General features: G+C 38.5%; 2 protein-coding genes across 7 annotated transcripts in view; one reads left to right on the forward strand and one right to left on the reverse strand.

Moving 5' to 3' along the window:
• The first annotated feature begins 339 nt into the window (after nt 1–339).
• On the forward strand, nt 340–3,497 carry GPR45 (G protein-coupled receptor 45). The gene is given in 3 exon segments (XM_074815146.1): nt 340–1,272; nt 1,275–1,336; nt 1,338–3,497. Coding segments are annotated over 3 exon segments (714 nt in total). The 5' UTR covers nt 340–942; the 3' UTR covers nt 1,660–3,497.
• Nucleotides 3,498–3,765: 268 nt separating this feature from the next.
• TGFBRAP1 (transforming growth factor beta receptor associated protein 1) overlaps nt 3,766–16,000 on the reverse strand; it is a 40,312-nt gene continuing 28,077 nt past the window's right edge. For all 6 annotated transcript variants that reach the window (XM_074815140.1, XM_074815145.1, XM_074815144.1 and 3 more), the window contains exons 7-12: nt 15,803–15,860; nt 14,349–14,492; nt 13,237–13,383; nt 11,362–11,521; nt 9,309–9,742; nt 3,766–8,445 (exon numbers count right to left, since the gene is read on the reverse strand). In XM_074815140.1, the coding sequence (XP_074671241.1) occupies nt 8,257–8,445; nt 9,309–9,742; nt 11,362–11,521; nt 13,237–13,383; nt 14,349–14,492; nt 15,803–15,860 (1,132 nt within the window). In that variant the 3' untranslated portion in view covers nt 3,766–8,256. The remainder of the gene's footprint in view (nt 8,446–9,308; nt 9,743–11,361; nt 11,522–13,236; nt 13,384–14,348; nt 14,493–15,802; nt 15,861–16,000) is intronic.

The following is a 16,000-nucleotide window of genomic DNA, read 5'->3' on the forward strand; positions in this document are numbered from 1 at the left end:
GCTGTCAGAAACAGTCCTGGCATGCTGGCTGGAGTATCTAGGGGGGGAGGTACTGAGTGGCTGCTATCCAGAACAAGAGCTTTTGGGAAGGTTTTGAAGGAGGAACACTAAAGCTTCTGCTTGACAAATCAGTGTGCCACAATAGGCCAGAGATGCTTTGAAATAAGATATAAGTTAAAACCTAAAGATGGATCAAACAAGTACAGAAATGAAAACCTTCTTTCTGCTTTGAAAATATAAATTTCCAGTGTATAACATTTTTTTAACAAGCAGACACAAATCTATCCTGTGCTCCTCCCTCCCCATCTTCAACTGCTTGTGGTTCAAGCAGAAAAACCCGTACTTCTGTCAAACTCTGGCAGCCTTCTGGAATGACACTGCAGAGTAACCTTGTACGTTGCAGGGACTAAAGGGATTGAATCATTCTTGCATGCAGTCTGTGACTTTCAAACAGATACAAAAAAATTGCATTTTATTTGAATATACTTCTCCAGGTCAGAGAAACACTGAGCAGACACTCTTGAAGCTGTCATCAGTAGCTTCTTATTTTCTAGAAAATCCCTGTTTATTCAGTCTTTCTGGAATATCTGAAAAAAAAAACCCTCAAACCATTCCTCCAAGACAGACGTACCTTTTAGCCATTTAGCCACCACAGAGTCTTGCGGCTGCTTAAGCAATACATTCCTCTGGCAAAGAGCTGACCAGGACATTTGGACCCTTCCCAATCTGGTTTCAAGCTTGTCAGCACTGGTCTAAAGACAACTAACCTGACACAGGTTGACCCTGCTTCAAGATGGTCTTGGAGAACACCGTTACTGGAGAACCCAGCCACCCTAAATTTTTCTAGGATTTTAACACACATTGGGATGGTCAGGTCCCACTCCATGCAAGCACCATGTTGACAAGGCAGTATCTTCAGGGGGTTATTGGCAATTATAGGCAATGCTAATGTTGTTCATGACTGCTATTGGATTTTTAGGCACTATTATTATCAGCTTCATTACCTACTGAAAACCTGCTGTGTATTCAGCTATCAGCTTTCTGTTAGCAACCCTGGCCTCTTTGATCCTACGCTTTCCTGCAGCTATGGTTGTTGTGGTAAACTGGGCCTTTGGGATTCACTTCTGCCAAAACTCAGCTATGCTCTACTGATTATTTGTCTTGGAAGGAGCTGCCATCTGGATGATCAGCATGGACCATTTTCTAACCACTGTCTACAGGCAAAACTAGCTGAAATCCCACCATACCAAAGCCACAACTTGTTTTTTTCTGATCCTTTCTGCATTGCCTTTCCTCCACTGACTGGATGGATGGGTGGGGAAATGCAAACCAGGGCTCTCTAGGGTGTATTTTCTGCTGGCTGAGCTAATGAAATGATGCTTGTTTATCATTCCTTTCCACATCATGCTGCACTCCAACCTTTGCAACCAAAACACTCTCTGTAAGACCATCCTGAGCACCCACCAACGTGCCCACAGCCTTTGCTTCAGCCAAAGGAACAAACTTGACCCGATTGGGCTGTTGAAACCTTGCCAAGTGAACCTAGACCTGAACTTCAAAACAAGAGCCCTTCACTGTAGTTCCTACTCCGTCTGTTGGATTTTTACCGTGCTGGCTCCCCAGCTACACAGCGCACAACCCACCTTTGGCAGTCAGTAGATGCCTGCAGCATTGCCAGTGCCTATGTTGCCCAGCTGAGGGCTTACCCTTCTACTGCCTGAGCACCTAGATTCTTTGAGAGGTTTGAACTGAGCTCAGGCATAAGACATCCAGGATTCTCCCCAGAGTACTTGAATGAAGAAGAATAATACAACCTATGCATCTGGTAAGAGCCACTCAACCGTCTAACCAGTGATTTCAGAAAAGTAGCTGAAAATCAAGAACTAGCCAAACCACACAAATTTTGTTTCTGTACTTTTCTGACCACCCTATGAGTTTTTAATGCACAAACCAAACCAGAGAATGAACACGTTCCCATTTGTTATTTGGCTTTAAGACATCAAATAAAACCACAACAGTGCAATACTGTCAAAGCCACGCTCGCAACTACAACCAAGTTGACTGAATGGCACGTAGCTACTGCTTATGTCTTTATGGTGTTATTTCTTTATATAAACCTACTTTTGGCTAAAAAAATGCAACAACAAAGACAGGCGAGACTACTGTTTGCACAAACAGCAACTCCTGATGATTAAACAGCCTATGCAAAGATCCAAGTGATTTTTAGCACAAGAGCAGTAAAATACTAAGGTGAGAGATTCATTCTTACCAAAGTTAAACCTTGGTTTCAGTGAGGTCTGCCCATTTTAGTTTGCCAGGACAACCATCACATCCACAAACTGCATGTGAGAGAGAAAAAGAGGGATGTAGCAGGCAAAGGACATACCACCTGCTCAGGGTGCAGAGGCCCATGGCAATACATAAACCTAGCTGTGACCACTTCTCCCCTGCCTGGTTACTGTCACATTCTCTTAAATTCCTTCCAGTGATGGTTTTTCAGGGCTGAGACACATTTCATTCAGTTTTCCATTTCTCATTACCCACAGGCCACCACTTGCCTACCCTTTCTAGCCAGCATCCTCAGTACATTCTGGTCATGTACAGGATTTCCTCTCTATTATGGGCAGGGAAGATGCAGAGAGGAGAAACCCAAGCATATGCAGAGTGGGACTGGAGACCAGCTGAATTAGGTCACACCTGCATGTCCTAAACCCAGATTACTCCATTTTCTGCCCTTATCCTTTGCATGCCTCCCTTGCTGCCTCCCCTTGGAGATAACACTGGTTTCCTTGGTTTACCACAGTCTCCTTACCACCCGCCCTTTCCTGGGGTTTCCTCATCATCAGGTCCTATAGTGCCACTGTGGTGTCCCTTCTGCTGGAAGTGGGAAGAGGGGGACACCTGGCTTTCTGGCCCTGAAGCTCGCTCTGAATCAGGGCCACAACTCCTGAGCAGTGAGGAAGAAGATGAGGAACACCAGCTCCCTGCTGTATATAAGTCCCAGCCTCATTTCCACATTGCAGGGATACAATAATCCCCTTTTCTTGGGGACACGGGCTAGACTCTGGCAGTAACTTTGCTTTTGGCCTCCTAAGGTTAAATTAAGGATGTCTAGTAATACTACAATCCAACTGGGGTAGCACTTGCATCTTTATATTCCCTAAATTCTTGTTTTTACTAAGGAGTGCCCCAGTAGAGAAGCTGCAGATTAAGCTTTCTGCCTGGTCCCAGAAGTGACTCTGCAAACAATGACAAAAGCATCCGCTTTTACTGCTCTCAACCACCAGTCTATGCTCCCACATCACCACCATCCCTGTTTCGAGGTCCTCCCCTCAAAACATTTCAGTACTTCTGTTTGTATTGCTCCAGGATGTCCATGCACCCATCACTGACCAGACCCCGCCTCCACGTAACCACCAGCTTTAATCATGGAAGGGAGTGCTTTGGCAACAGAGGCAGATCAAGATCCTCCCAATCTGTAGTGGCAGTAGTTGCTTTCACCTGGATCTGTAAAAAACCCAGATTCAGTCACTGAAGAGGTAAAAACAAAGTAAAACTTCTTTCCAAAAGTAAAATTCACTAGTTTTTAAGAACACCTGCTTATCTCCATTAACAGCCTGCATTGGCTTAATTCAGCCTTTTCATCTGACCACCTCTGTCAGTCACCCAGATGAAGCCTCTATTTACCACTGAAGAACCTTTCTTCTGCACTTGGCCATTCACATCCCAGGATTTATGTATGTAGGAATGAATGACAGAAACATAATTAAAAGATTTTTTTTATTAAAAATCAACATATTTATAAATTTGTACATTCCACATACTGCTGTATATGTTCACCAACATAACTATTAAGTCAGAAAGTATTAACAGTACAGATTTCCATCTGAACAAATTTACTGCAGGGGAACTTCAGTTTCATAATCAATCAGACATTACAGAATGTCATTAACTTCTTTTCTTCTTCTCCCTTCAAAAGTAGCAGCACATTTAATTATCAGTGTTCACAAGGCATAAACTCCAAAGTGTTGTACAGCAAGAGAAAAATTGATTAGTAAATATAGGCAATAGGAGGAGAGCTCACAATGAAAATACATTAGTTGCTGCCTATTATAAACAGCAGGATGTTAATAAACCACTTAGAGCTATGCTGAATAGAGACTGCAGCAAACTGGGAAGAGTACTAAAATAGTTACTTCTTGATACAGCTGTATAAAATATTTTTTAATGCCATTCAGGATAGGAGTCCTGCAAAGAACAGACATTGTTACAAAGAAATTAGCAGAGTCAGGATAATGCTTGTGTGTTCAAACATGTAATAAAGGGCTCTGAAGACATATGTATACTCCACCCCTACCACTACCTTTCCGCAGTTGACATTATTAGGGTTTCATGTGGTTGATGTAGTGAAGTGACATTTTATTGAACAAAGACAGATGTGCTTGAGTCCACACAGAACTCTCAACCTTTACACCCATGTGGACTAAGTGCTATAAGAGTGACATTAATCAGGTAACAAGGGTTGGAAACTTTAGAGATTGGGAGCAGGGGAGCAGAGAGAAGTTCTTATTGTAACCCGGCCTCCCCTGCACATGGAGACACCACAGTACAGGCTGCCTGAGGAAGTCAGTTCATAGGTACCTGTGGTGCTCTCTGTGCAACAAAAAACTATTGCTTATTTTCTCCAGACTTTGAGATCAGTATTCTTGTAATATTATCAATGCAATAACTTATCCCTTTAAATCATAGAAATGAAGCCCTAACTGAATTCTTTCTCATAAAGGTAAAGCCATTAATCTTATTTTGAGCAGACTACCAGATTCTGGGCAATTTTTTCTCATTAGTATTTTTCCTCTCTTTTTTTGACTTAGAGAGGGGAAAAACTGCATATGATGGCTTATAGACGTCATAGGTAATTTTTATGTGAGGAGGTGTGGAGATATGAAGAGCAGAAAAGGGTTTAACAAGTGCTTTTTGTACATATCGGTGACTGTGAGGATGGCTAAAAAAAAAGTCAGAGCTGCAATATTTCTGTAATTAGAGGTTTGTTAAGCAAATGTGCCTCAATATCTGCAAATAAAAAATTCACACAATTCTGTGTGAAAGACTAATCTCATTTATTACGGCCTGAATCACAGACATTAACAAAACAAATCTGCACTACTGTTTTGGTTTTCACACATACACAAGTTGGAGTAAACTCATTGGAAAAAGAAGTGAGACATGAATTACAAACACAAACAATTTAGCAAGAGCTCAATTAAGAGGAAATATTCTGACAGAATCTCCTCTCTCCGAGGGCAGGTCTAAGATACCACATTCCCTAACTGGAAAGAAAAAGATTGCATCAAGCTTAAACTCCCAGAACCCATTTAATTACCAAACTAGAAGGATGGTCAAAGAAATATTCCTCTTTCCTGCCTCTTCTCCGTCACGTATCCAGTCAGCATTGAATAACCAGCTTACCATCCATTCCCGCCTTGCTGCTGCAGCCATACCAGGACTTACCACAGCAGCAATGCTGTCCCAGGCCTTCAGGTACATAAAACACGAATGAGCAAACTGAGGGTGCCAAAATAGAAGAGGGAACGAACTCAGATTCTCCAACATGAAGTTCTTACCCAAGGGGTGTTGTAGTTGTCCCACCTAAGGAAATCTGAATGCAGACCCTCCATAAATTTCCTGCTGATAAAGTATAGAATACCACGCAGCACTCGGATGTAGGCTGTCACCTCCTCTGGTCCAGTATTATCCCAGCTGCTCACGCACTGCAGGCACACTGGAAGAGCATCCTCCACCTGCCACCTCCCTGCTGAGCTCTTGCTCTACCTCAGTCTCACATGGTTTTTTTTGCTTTTTCTTTTTGTTACCATAGGACTTCCATATTAAATCATCCAAATTTAACAAAGAAACAGGTAACAATGTATAAATCAATGTCAGTATTTTTCCAGTCCACACTTCTGGGGGACTAAAAGAATTAGGTCCCCCAACTTAAATGTTATTTTAGACTTCTATGACTGCAAATATGTTACCTTGCATTACTCCAACTTCTATATTTGTTCTGTATGTGCTATTATTTTTACTGCTGCATTTTAGCCAAAGTACAAATCTGAAAAAATAATGAATATTAATAAAGAATTGTTTAATCTTTTACAGACATAATTAAGAGATAATACCATTCCAGAGCACAAGAAAGTTGTATTTCATTGCAACACTAGTTGACAAGACTAAGTTCATCACTGCCTAGTGACTAGAATTAGTCAGTCATGGAGAGTGGTCTTTGTTTTAGTACCTCCTTATTAGATAGGAACAAAGAGCATACTGAGGATGCTTGCAGCAAAAGAAAGTATTTCTTATGAATCGCATGATACTGTACACTAAAGGCTTATCAGATCTTTGTAAAATCACTTCCTCTCGATTAGCAAGTATTTTGAGGACAGGGGAACTACAAATTTGTCTGTGTCATCATTGCCAGTTGTATACACAATGTCTGAAAACCATGAATAGAAGATACAGAAGAATCTGCTCATACCAGTGCCACAGGAGAATCACTCATGCCAGAATTAAGTCAGAAATGTTCACATTTGTTTTTTCTGAAGGTGCCTTTCACTAAACGTGGCTTACATGTCTTAGTGGAAAGCACTGCAGAATTCCTTATTTGGATTTTATTTATTTTTTAAAACCCAACAGCTATACTTTTCTAATTTCAAACTCCGGAAAGAGAAAGAGCCAAAGATCTTTTGCTTCAAAGACAAAGAAATGGATGTTTTTTCCCCTGGATGTAGTCTGCCCCTTCCTGGAGGCAGCACTAGGCTTACAAGGCCATTTCACAAGTCAACCCTTCTGTAACAGGAGACCTCTGCCAAGACTGCACCTAGAAGATGCCATGCAGATATCCCATTTTGCTGACAGTCTCCACTCTGATTTGGAACATTGAAACAGTAAACAGCCATACTAACTCAACTGCATGCTGGTCAGTAAGCTTGGTATTTATTAGAGCTTTACAGAATTAAAAGAAATGCTTTGACTTTGAAATACTTTTATTTAAAGTCATCATTTTTAAATCAATCTTGTGGGAAGCTGCTTCTTATAAACCGGTTGCTTTAAAATGGTGAATACTTATCAGGGCAGTTAAGTAAAGGGGTTTTGTTGTTATGTGAAAAACCTTAGTTTTCAGAATGTTTTGTAGAATAAAACATATCCAGTACCCCCATAGTGCACCGTTGTAGATTTCTTCCCAATTTTAGTTTCATTTCATAATTTTGATTGCACAAAGTCATCCACACGTACTAAAACCTATTCTTGTGGAGTTCCAATCTGCCTAAGTTATGTTATAGCAAACATTTAGCACATAACCTGTACACTTATGCATCAGCTACAATCTTTATCCTCCAAAGAAACTCAAGAATGATATAAGCTCAATTTATTCAACTGTATGTACAGCATATTTGCATATTAATAAATAAATCAATATTAAAGTTAAGGTCTCTTCCCCCATAAAAAAGTGACTACAGTCTGACCAGACAACCTGACTTTGTTGGTTTTTTTTTCTTCCAAGCACAGCCGTGTGACTGAGGCGATCCGTTCCCACTCAGTTTAGTACAGTAACTGTAAGAGTAGAAACCTAACGGACCAGTGCTTACATTTAAATTCTATACAGCAGAGGAGAGGGGAGAAAGTAGTAAAAAGTGCATCAAAAGCCAACACTTTGTAGAGCAAAAACCGAGTCCAAAATGTGATCCTGGGGAAGAGAATCCAGCCCAAAAGAAGACATGCTGCAGCAAACATTATAACCAACACACATTTTGGTCTTGATAGTAAGCTGCATGATGCCAGTCTTGTCACGTAATGTTCTAAGAATTCCAACTCCAATAGATGCCATCTCCACCTCTACAAATTTATCAACACCACATTCAGTGCAAAGTGACATTTCTTAAAATAACTGTTTGCCTTGTCTCCATAACATTCATCCTTACTCTGAAGAAAAGGCTCATTTTCTTTAACTGTTTATTACTATATACAGAAGAGCCTATATTTGCACCTCTCCATTTCTGGTAGTGAACTTTCTTTTCTATCTACATTCATTAGAAATCAAAAAGATAAGCGGCAATATTTCATATTTACTGGAAGTCTTCCCATTAACCCAAAGACTAGCTGTTCATCTTGATTTATACCTAAAGTAGCTGCACTTTGTTCTTTTTCCAGCCCACTTTCAATGGGGTATAAGTCATGGGAATCTGTGGACCAGAACATATTTCAAGTCTTATTGCTGGAACTGGACCAGTGATGAGTCGTGTTTGAATTCAGATGTCTGTTTGCAGCACAGTGTGTGTGGACCACACCACCATTTGGGTATCTTACAAATACAGGCTCGCAGAAAGGATTTTGGCACACCTGACAGACCTTTTTGTCCGAAAGGAGAATTGGCGTTCCTTTTTGTTTAACCTAAAGAGAGGGAAGAAAAAAATCCAAACATGAAAGCCAGAAAGGAAGGGAAATTACGAGGCATATAATTTCAACTGTATCAAATGGACAAACCTGGTCAATGACCAGGTAGGAGAAGACAGCTTGAACTATTTAACTTGAATTCAATTTCCCATTCATTTTCATGCTTCCTCTTAAGTACTGCTTTTTTTGCCCCCATCTTTTTTTTTTTCTTCTTTGTTTAATAAAGAAAAGCACTCACACATTTAATGCAACTGAAAACCCAATGCAGGTTCCTAAACAAGGTCACAGGACAGCTCCACAGCAAACTGAGTACTGATGCATTTTTACTCCAGACAGATTCTGCTGGATATACTGTCATTAGAACTAAACAGATTTAAGAATCATCTGGGAGCTTTAAGCAACACAGCTCTAGCTAGAAACAGAAGAAAGTTTCACAAGTGAATTTACCATTAACAAAAGCTACTAACAAGCTGCAATTAACACTAAGTGCTGGGTAAATTTTTGCAAGTTTTGACAGGTCTCAATCCTAGTGAAAAAACACTAACTCACATTTGTTAAAGTTTCTGCAAGAACATCCTTAACCTGTAAATCACAGATTCACTTTCATTCAGTCCAGAAGTTCACTAAAGTTGTTCCTATTTCAAGGCCCTCAGCTTTCCTTTTGTTTTCCAGAGAAAGCATAAAATTAAATTTTGATCTAGTAGTCATGGCAAAAAACTAATAAGTGCAGCAAGTAAAACTGACAAGGACACAAAGACAGCTTTGTCCTAATTCTTCAAACTTCTTCTGATTATTATATATCACAGGACTCAACTGTAAAGCTTTAAAGTGCCTCTGTTTAAAAAAATGCCACAACCTACCTTCTCATGTCTGTAGATTAAGTTTTCAGCTTGTGCTAACCCAAGTGCAGTCTGAGTCATTCTTTTTGTATGAATGCTTTGCCTCACTGCTCCAGCCAGGAATGGGGAAAGGAGCTGCACTGACCAGCTGTCAGGCACCACCTCCAAAACTAGAGCTGCATCAAATTCAGCAGCGTGGTTATTCAAGAGATCCACAGCAGCCATGACTAGCGCACAATCCGAAGTGCCTGGATTTAGATACACTGACAGCAACATATGGAAAAGCCTCCGTCTGTACTGCACGTCTCTGTTCTCAGAGTTCCACATACAATATTCTTCAGCAGCATGGAAGTCCTTTAACTTGTGGACAAGGATATGCAAAGCCTTCTCATGTTCTTCTAGTTTTCCATATAAAATTGCACTTTCCATATGAAGGTCTGTGCCCTGGATTTTGTCTATTAAATGAAAAACAAGGCGATATTTGGTCAGTGGAGAAGACAACTACTCCCTCTCCCAGAGTCAAGGCAAACAAGCCCACTGAAGACTCCTGCTATTTTTGCAGGGGTGCTGTCTGCTAGAAGAGGACAGATGTTTCTAAGCACAAGAATGCCTAGATATATTGAAACAGGCCTCTAACAAAAGAGCACCACAAAATACAGGAAAAAGAAATTACTAAATAACAAGCAATAAAACCAGTGTCACTGACATCTTTTAAGTTCTAGCATGTCAGTCTTGAGCATGTGTCCACGCTGCTACCACGTATGACAGACTGTAAGATGAAGCTGCAATATTTTTAACCTCTGCTTCTTCCAGTATTATAGAAAATTACAGAATAGTTTAAAGTCCATAAAAGACAATAAAGATCAAATAGTACTTCCCTTTAGGAAAAGGACACTACAAACCCTTAATCCAGTCTGACAGTTTAAGAGTGTCAGTGACAGGCAGAGGGAATGCCAAGTTCATCTAGCATTTCAAGATAAAGTAGAAAATCCTCTACTTTCTGTAAAGGTGATAAAGACTTGGCATAGGCCTCCGTAAAAGGTATGGAGATACAATGTTTTTTTCCCAAAAATATTTTGGTTATCAAGGAGGAACACACTAGCATACATGGATCTTACTTTCATGTAAGATAAGAATTGTCATATAAGAAATCCTGTGTTTTGGAGTACATGGATTTCAAGAGAATAATCCATCTTTTAACTCTTGCCCTTAAAAATTTGGTTAAAAATTAAGAGATGAAAAAGCAAGAGTTTCAATGACTGTGTTATACTTGTACATTATCTGTCATATAACATTTTGCTCACTGGAAAGGTAAGGGGACATTAAATGTTGGTAAATTGTTTTATTTGCTGCTCAGCTATTTTTATTTTCACATCCACTGGATTTTTCCACTGTATTTCAGAAAAACATTTCACATCTTTCAGTACAATAACAAGTCATTTCCCTTTCATCCAGTGGATGAAACATTAAAAATTAGCCATTATAAGCATTGGCCAAGGAAAAAAAATAAGCTCAACTGCTGCTTGCCTCGTACCAAGTAGTACAGGAAGCATATTGCACTTTTCACTCAAGAAGATGCTCATATTTTTGTTTAGCATGAGTCCCAGCTTTGGGGGTGAGAGTGAGTTATGGACAGCAAAGAAGTCCTTGGTAATCAGATTCCTCAAAGCTTCACTTTAGTTCACTAAGAAACAGACTGCTTAGCAAATAAACTTGTAAGTCTTCCATTTGCAAAAGACTATCACAAGTTACATGCTCATCAGTAAAAAGAAACTGACTATAAATTAAGAAGATAATTGTATGAAGAGATTTTTTCTAGCTAGTTATGGCATTCTACCTTTGGTGCAGCAGCAAATATACCGTTGTACCTCATGAGCTATGGGAGATCAAAGATAACACTAACAGATAAGCTTTCTAAATTAACTTGTGTCTGTCAGAAATACAGATGGTAAGGCTATCAACCAAATACACCTAGAAACTTAAGATGTTTTAGTTTCCTATCCTTATGAGGACTTTACTTTGTTTTCTGGTGGAACTGATATACAGCATTTATAACAGACAACATGCATCTTACCCAAAATAAAGTGAATTCTATAAAGATCAGATTTCTGAAGAAGACTGCGTAGTTTAAACAGCAGTTCAGTTGTTTCTGTACAATTATCCGTGGTCACAGATTTCAGCTGAAGTATTGCCTCCAGGTACAAAACAGCTAGATGAGTATGGTACTTCTCTTTCTACAGATGAAAAGAACAATGTTAGCTCAGTTTAGAGAGACAACCCCTTCTCCCCAGCACTAATGGTGATGAATCTTGACATAATCACATAGAAATGTGTTTTAATTCATTTATTTAATTCAAATTAATCAAAGTCTTTTATTCATGCAGATAGACAATTGATTCAGACCAGCTTCATAAAATACACTATACCTACAGTATGGGATTCTCTATTTCACTAATACAAACGTAGATATGCAACATCTTATTCCTAAACCCCTCTTTACCTTAAACAAACAACCTCTATAAATAGCTTTTCTTGTGCAAAAATTATTTCCCTTCAAAAGTTCACCTAATGAAAGTCAATACAGTAAAGCTGATCTCCTTTGAGTACACGTATCACATCCACTGTGTCTTCTCCTTTTGTTTCCCTTGTAAAATGAATAATTTTGATCTAATTCATTCTTTCTCATATTCACACACGTTCTTTGACCTTTTCTATCTCTGCAATAAAATCTGAGAAAGCCACCAGAGGTAGACAGGCACTCTGAAGGCACAGTGCTTTCTGTGTTATCCCACAATATTTGTGTATGCAACATTCATCAAAACAAGTTGATGACTGACTGTTTGAAAAATTCTCACTAAAGCATTCACAATAATCTAGTACCAGAATAATCTACATACCAGAAGCTACATTGACACTGACCTAATTTACTCTCAGTAAAAAAATGTTTAGCAACACAAAAAAGCAAAATAAAAAAAAAAATGTTAGCAAGACGTTTTGGCTTACACTTTCTAAAGACCAAATCAATTTACAACCCAGTCTTTACTAGTAGCTAGACTAGATTTAAATATAATTTTTTTTTGTTACAAATATTCTGAAAGCACTATACTAAACTGAACAAGTTTGTCGGAAAATATTCATGACATCAGAAAACAATACATTCGTCTGTGATGGTGTCACACACCTCGATGTATTCACAATAGCGACAGAGGGAAGTCATTGATCTAGCATGTGTATTTGAAGAATGTAAATAAGTGAACTGGTCATCAGTTCTGCTGAGTTCTTTCAGTGTTCATTTCCTTGCTTTCTTTGCAAGTTAAAGTAACTTCTCCTGTGCTTAAAACATCTCATACCCAAGTACCATAATGTTTGGCTGCTTCTGTATAGCACTTAAAAACCCAAAGGTAGAATACACTGTCACTTATGACTTGTGAACACATCTTTTGGACATTCAAAATCCAGAGCAGTTGGGAATTCTACAGGAGAGGTGCAGGGTTTAATTCTACCATTAATTGCTCAGATCTCTCCAGAGGGACAGAGTAGACATACCTACTTGCAAAATACTAAATTAGCAATTTTAGTACATTGCTGCCACACTGCAATAGGATCAGTAGTTGTTCAAACATTTTTCTATGGTCTTACCAGATGGAGGTTTGAGCCTCATCAGTGAAACAGAAAAGTATGCAATAATCAGATGTAAAAACAAAAAAAACCTCTGAGAGAAGGTAGGCAACTGTATTGCCATCAAGAGAGTTGAAAAGTTAAAAATAATGCAGATATCCACTCCTCATCATCTACTTTAATCTTAAAACTACTCCTTCCCTACTCTAAGTACACCTGAAAGCCTTCAAATTATGCTTATTTCTTCTAGATTTTGGCTTTTTTCAGAGCTGTTCATCAATATCTTCATTCTGAATCCTATGTCTATTTTTAGTATTCTTGTAGGACTCACCTCTATTTTTCTTTCCAATACTAGATGTTCTAGATATTTAATACGTGCTTTAGGATATTTGTTAAGGCAACTGACGATATCATCTGGTTTAAAGTTGGTTTTCTCCTGTTCTTCCAAAGGCCTTTTAGTGAAAATCTGTATGCCAACCTAGAAAGAGTTAATTGCATTTAGGAACTCAGTGGCAACCATTTCATTACCTTTTTATTTTAAATACTTATTTAATAGCACTATCAGATTAGTTAGTACATAAGTCAGGAAAATAAACACCACAAAACCCTGCTCAGGACCACCAGGATTACATTACTTATCATGATCCTACTCACTCCTATCTTCATTACCTCAATTCATAGTTTATACATTGTCCAGCCTATAAATCCTGTGTTGGACACAACCTCCATCAGCCACAAAAAGTATTGAGCAGATCTGCATAACGGCAGAATAAGACTTTGGCCTTTGCAGCAAGAAAGTGTAAGTTAAAGACCAGAATGTTCACAGCCTTATCAAATGTGATGATACGCAGAGCAAGAGACTTCTACAATGACCAACAAAGTTTAGAAATCTGACATTGCATGTAATAACTGAGCTTTAAATTAACACAAATTAGGCAATGACAAGTTCCGACAGCACAGACTGTCTGACACAGCATCAAGCGTCCCATCTAGCAGCACACTGCACTAATGGATGTTACAAAATTATTTTTTTGTTTTGGTGGATTAAGTTAATTCTGTACCAACAAGGCTTTGTCTCAAATGAAGGCTATTTATTCCACCTCCTAGTGTACACAGATATCAACCATCCCTGGAATCCCCTTAAAAAATAAACAGCAGCAAGAGTTAACTGTTAGGTGATTCTATTTATTTATTTAAGATCTGAAAATTATCTTGCTAATTATTAGGCAATTATCACTAGTACTTGTTAACAAAGGAACTTAGAAGAGTTGAGAAACCTCTAAGTTTTCTTCTGTTAATCACTATTTAACTGGCATTAAAACATGCTGCAAAAATGGTCCAAATAGCTATCAAAATGGAACAATGTTAATGAACACCCAAACACCACTGCAGGGAGATACTTCACATTTATGACGTTCTGGGAAAAGCACACCAATCACTAACCTGTTCATTTTTTTCCAAAACCCATTCAGAATATTTCCACACTAGATCTTGGTCTGGGCAGAATGTAAGGAAGTCCACTATATATTCATAGAGATCTGAACGTGTAGAATCTTGAATGTCTCCATCGACTATCTTCACCCATAACTGCAACAGAAACATGCAAAGATTAAAGTGCTTAAAACACGTACTAGCTCTTCCAATTCAAAATGCATGTGAGCTACTACAGCACTTAGTATTAGCTGTTGGTACTTGTGGAATTAGAAAGAGCTTCTAGGAACATCAATTGCAAGGGACCTCACTGTTCACTAAACTCATGCCTCCTCTCCATCATCGGCTTTTCTCACACCTACCATATTCAACTAATTCAGACTCCGATTCATGAGGGTTCTCACATTCTGAGAGTGACTGGCCAAATACTGCAAAAGGAAGTAACTACTCACAAAGAAAGCTTTTGACAAAAGTCCTTTTCTTCAATGCATGGTATAATTTTCATGTGTTCTTTGTATGCAAAATTAAAAGCAAATGATATAAACAATTTAGAAAAGCTGATTTTTTGCTGCTCTTTCATTTTGACCGAAGAACTTTAAGTACCGTGTGAGATAATTCCAATTATAATTTATATAAAAATTAAAAGGTGCCATATAGCCACTTTAGCAAAAAAACCTTGTTCCTTGAAACAAAGAAAAATATCTTGCACATGACAAAAGTACATACTGTTTTTGTTGTCCTTAATAGTTTTCTGCTCAGGAAATTACTATTTACATAACTGATCTGAATGCATGCAACAGTGTTACTGTGATTAACATACTCAAAAAACCACACAGTAAAGGCAAACTACTTAAGGTCTTGGGTACCGTCTGAGACATACATGTCACTTATTGATCAAGAACATCCTGATTTTTCTAGATAAAGTTTTGCAGACAGGAATAACAAAACTATTTAGTCTCCAGTCTACAGACCACTGCTGGTCTTAGTGACATCAGAAGGGGTGTCCCCAAAGGGATTACTAACCCAGCTGAAACCCACAGATCTTGCAGATTGTGTTCACCAGTTGCTGTCAGTGTCTGCCATGAAATTACAATACTGCTTTGCTGTTTGTATAGACTAATCAGCACTGGGCACATCCCTGAAGTCCCTCAAAAACCTTTTTAAGTGATCTCTTGATTATTTTAGAACTTCTGATCATCTTTCAAGAGTACAAACATATGTTCTGGTATGTACAGTTTTGCTTAAAAAATAGCATACAAGCATCTAAATAGCTGTCATCTTCAGTAAGCTCTTCAGGTTTTTCACATCTATCCTATTAATTTAATCAAGGAAGTCTTAGCACAAGTTTCTCATATATACACATCACTACTTTTCCAAGAGATAAATTAACACCTCAGATTTTTATCTCAGAGGTGAACTGGTATTTTGGAATGGTTTACAGGTGACACTAAAAGCTTTATTCTAACCTGAAGTGCTGCAGCATCCTGACCATTGTAGTGATATAGGAGACCAAGGGCAAAATACCTGTACAGAAAGAGAAAATAATATTAAAATCACTAGATCTTTCATAACAATTCCATTATTGTTTGATTGGCACAGAATAACAAATAATTGCTTACAGTGAGATTTGTAGGTGACATGTATATGGCCATGTCTACACTTGT

Source organism: Strix aluco, chromosome 2, assembly GCF_031877795.1.
Source record: "Strix aluco isolate bStrAlu1 chromosome 2, bStrAlu1.hap1, whole genome shotgun sequence".
Classification (NCBI taxonomy): domain Eukaryota; kingdom Metazoa; phylum Chordata; class Aves; order Strigiformes; family Strigidae; genus Strix; species Strix aluco.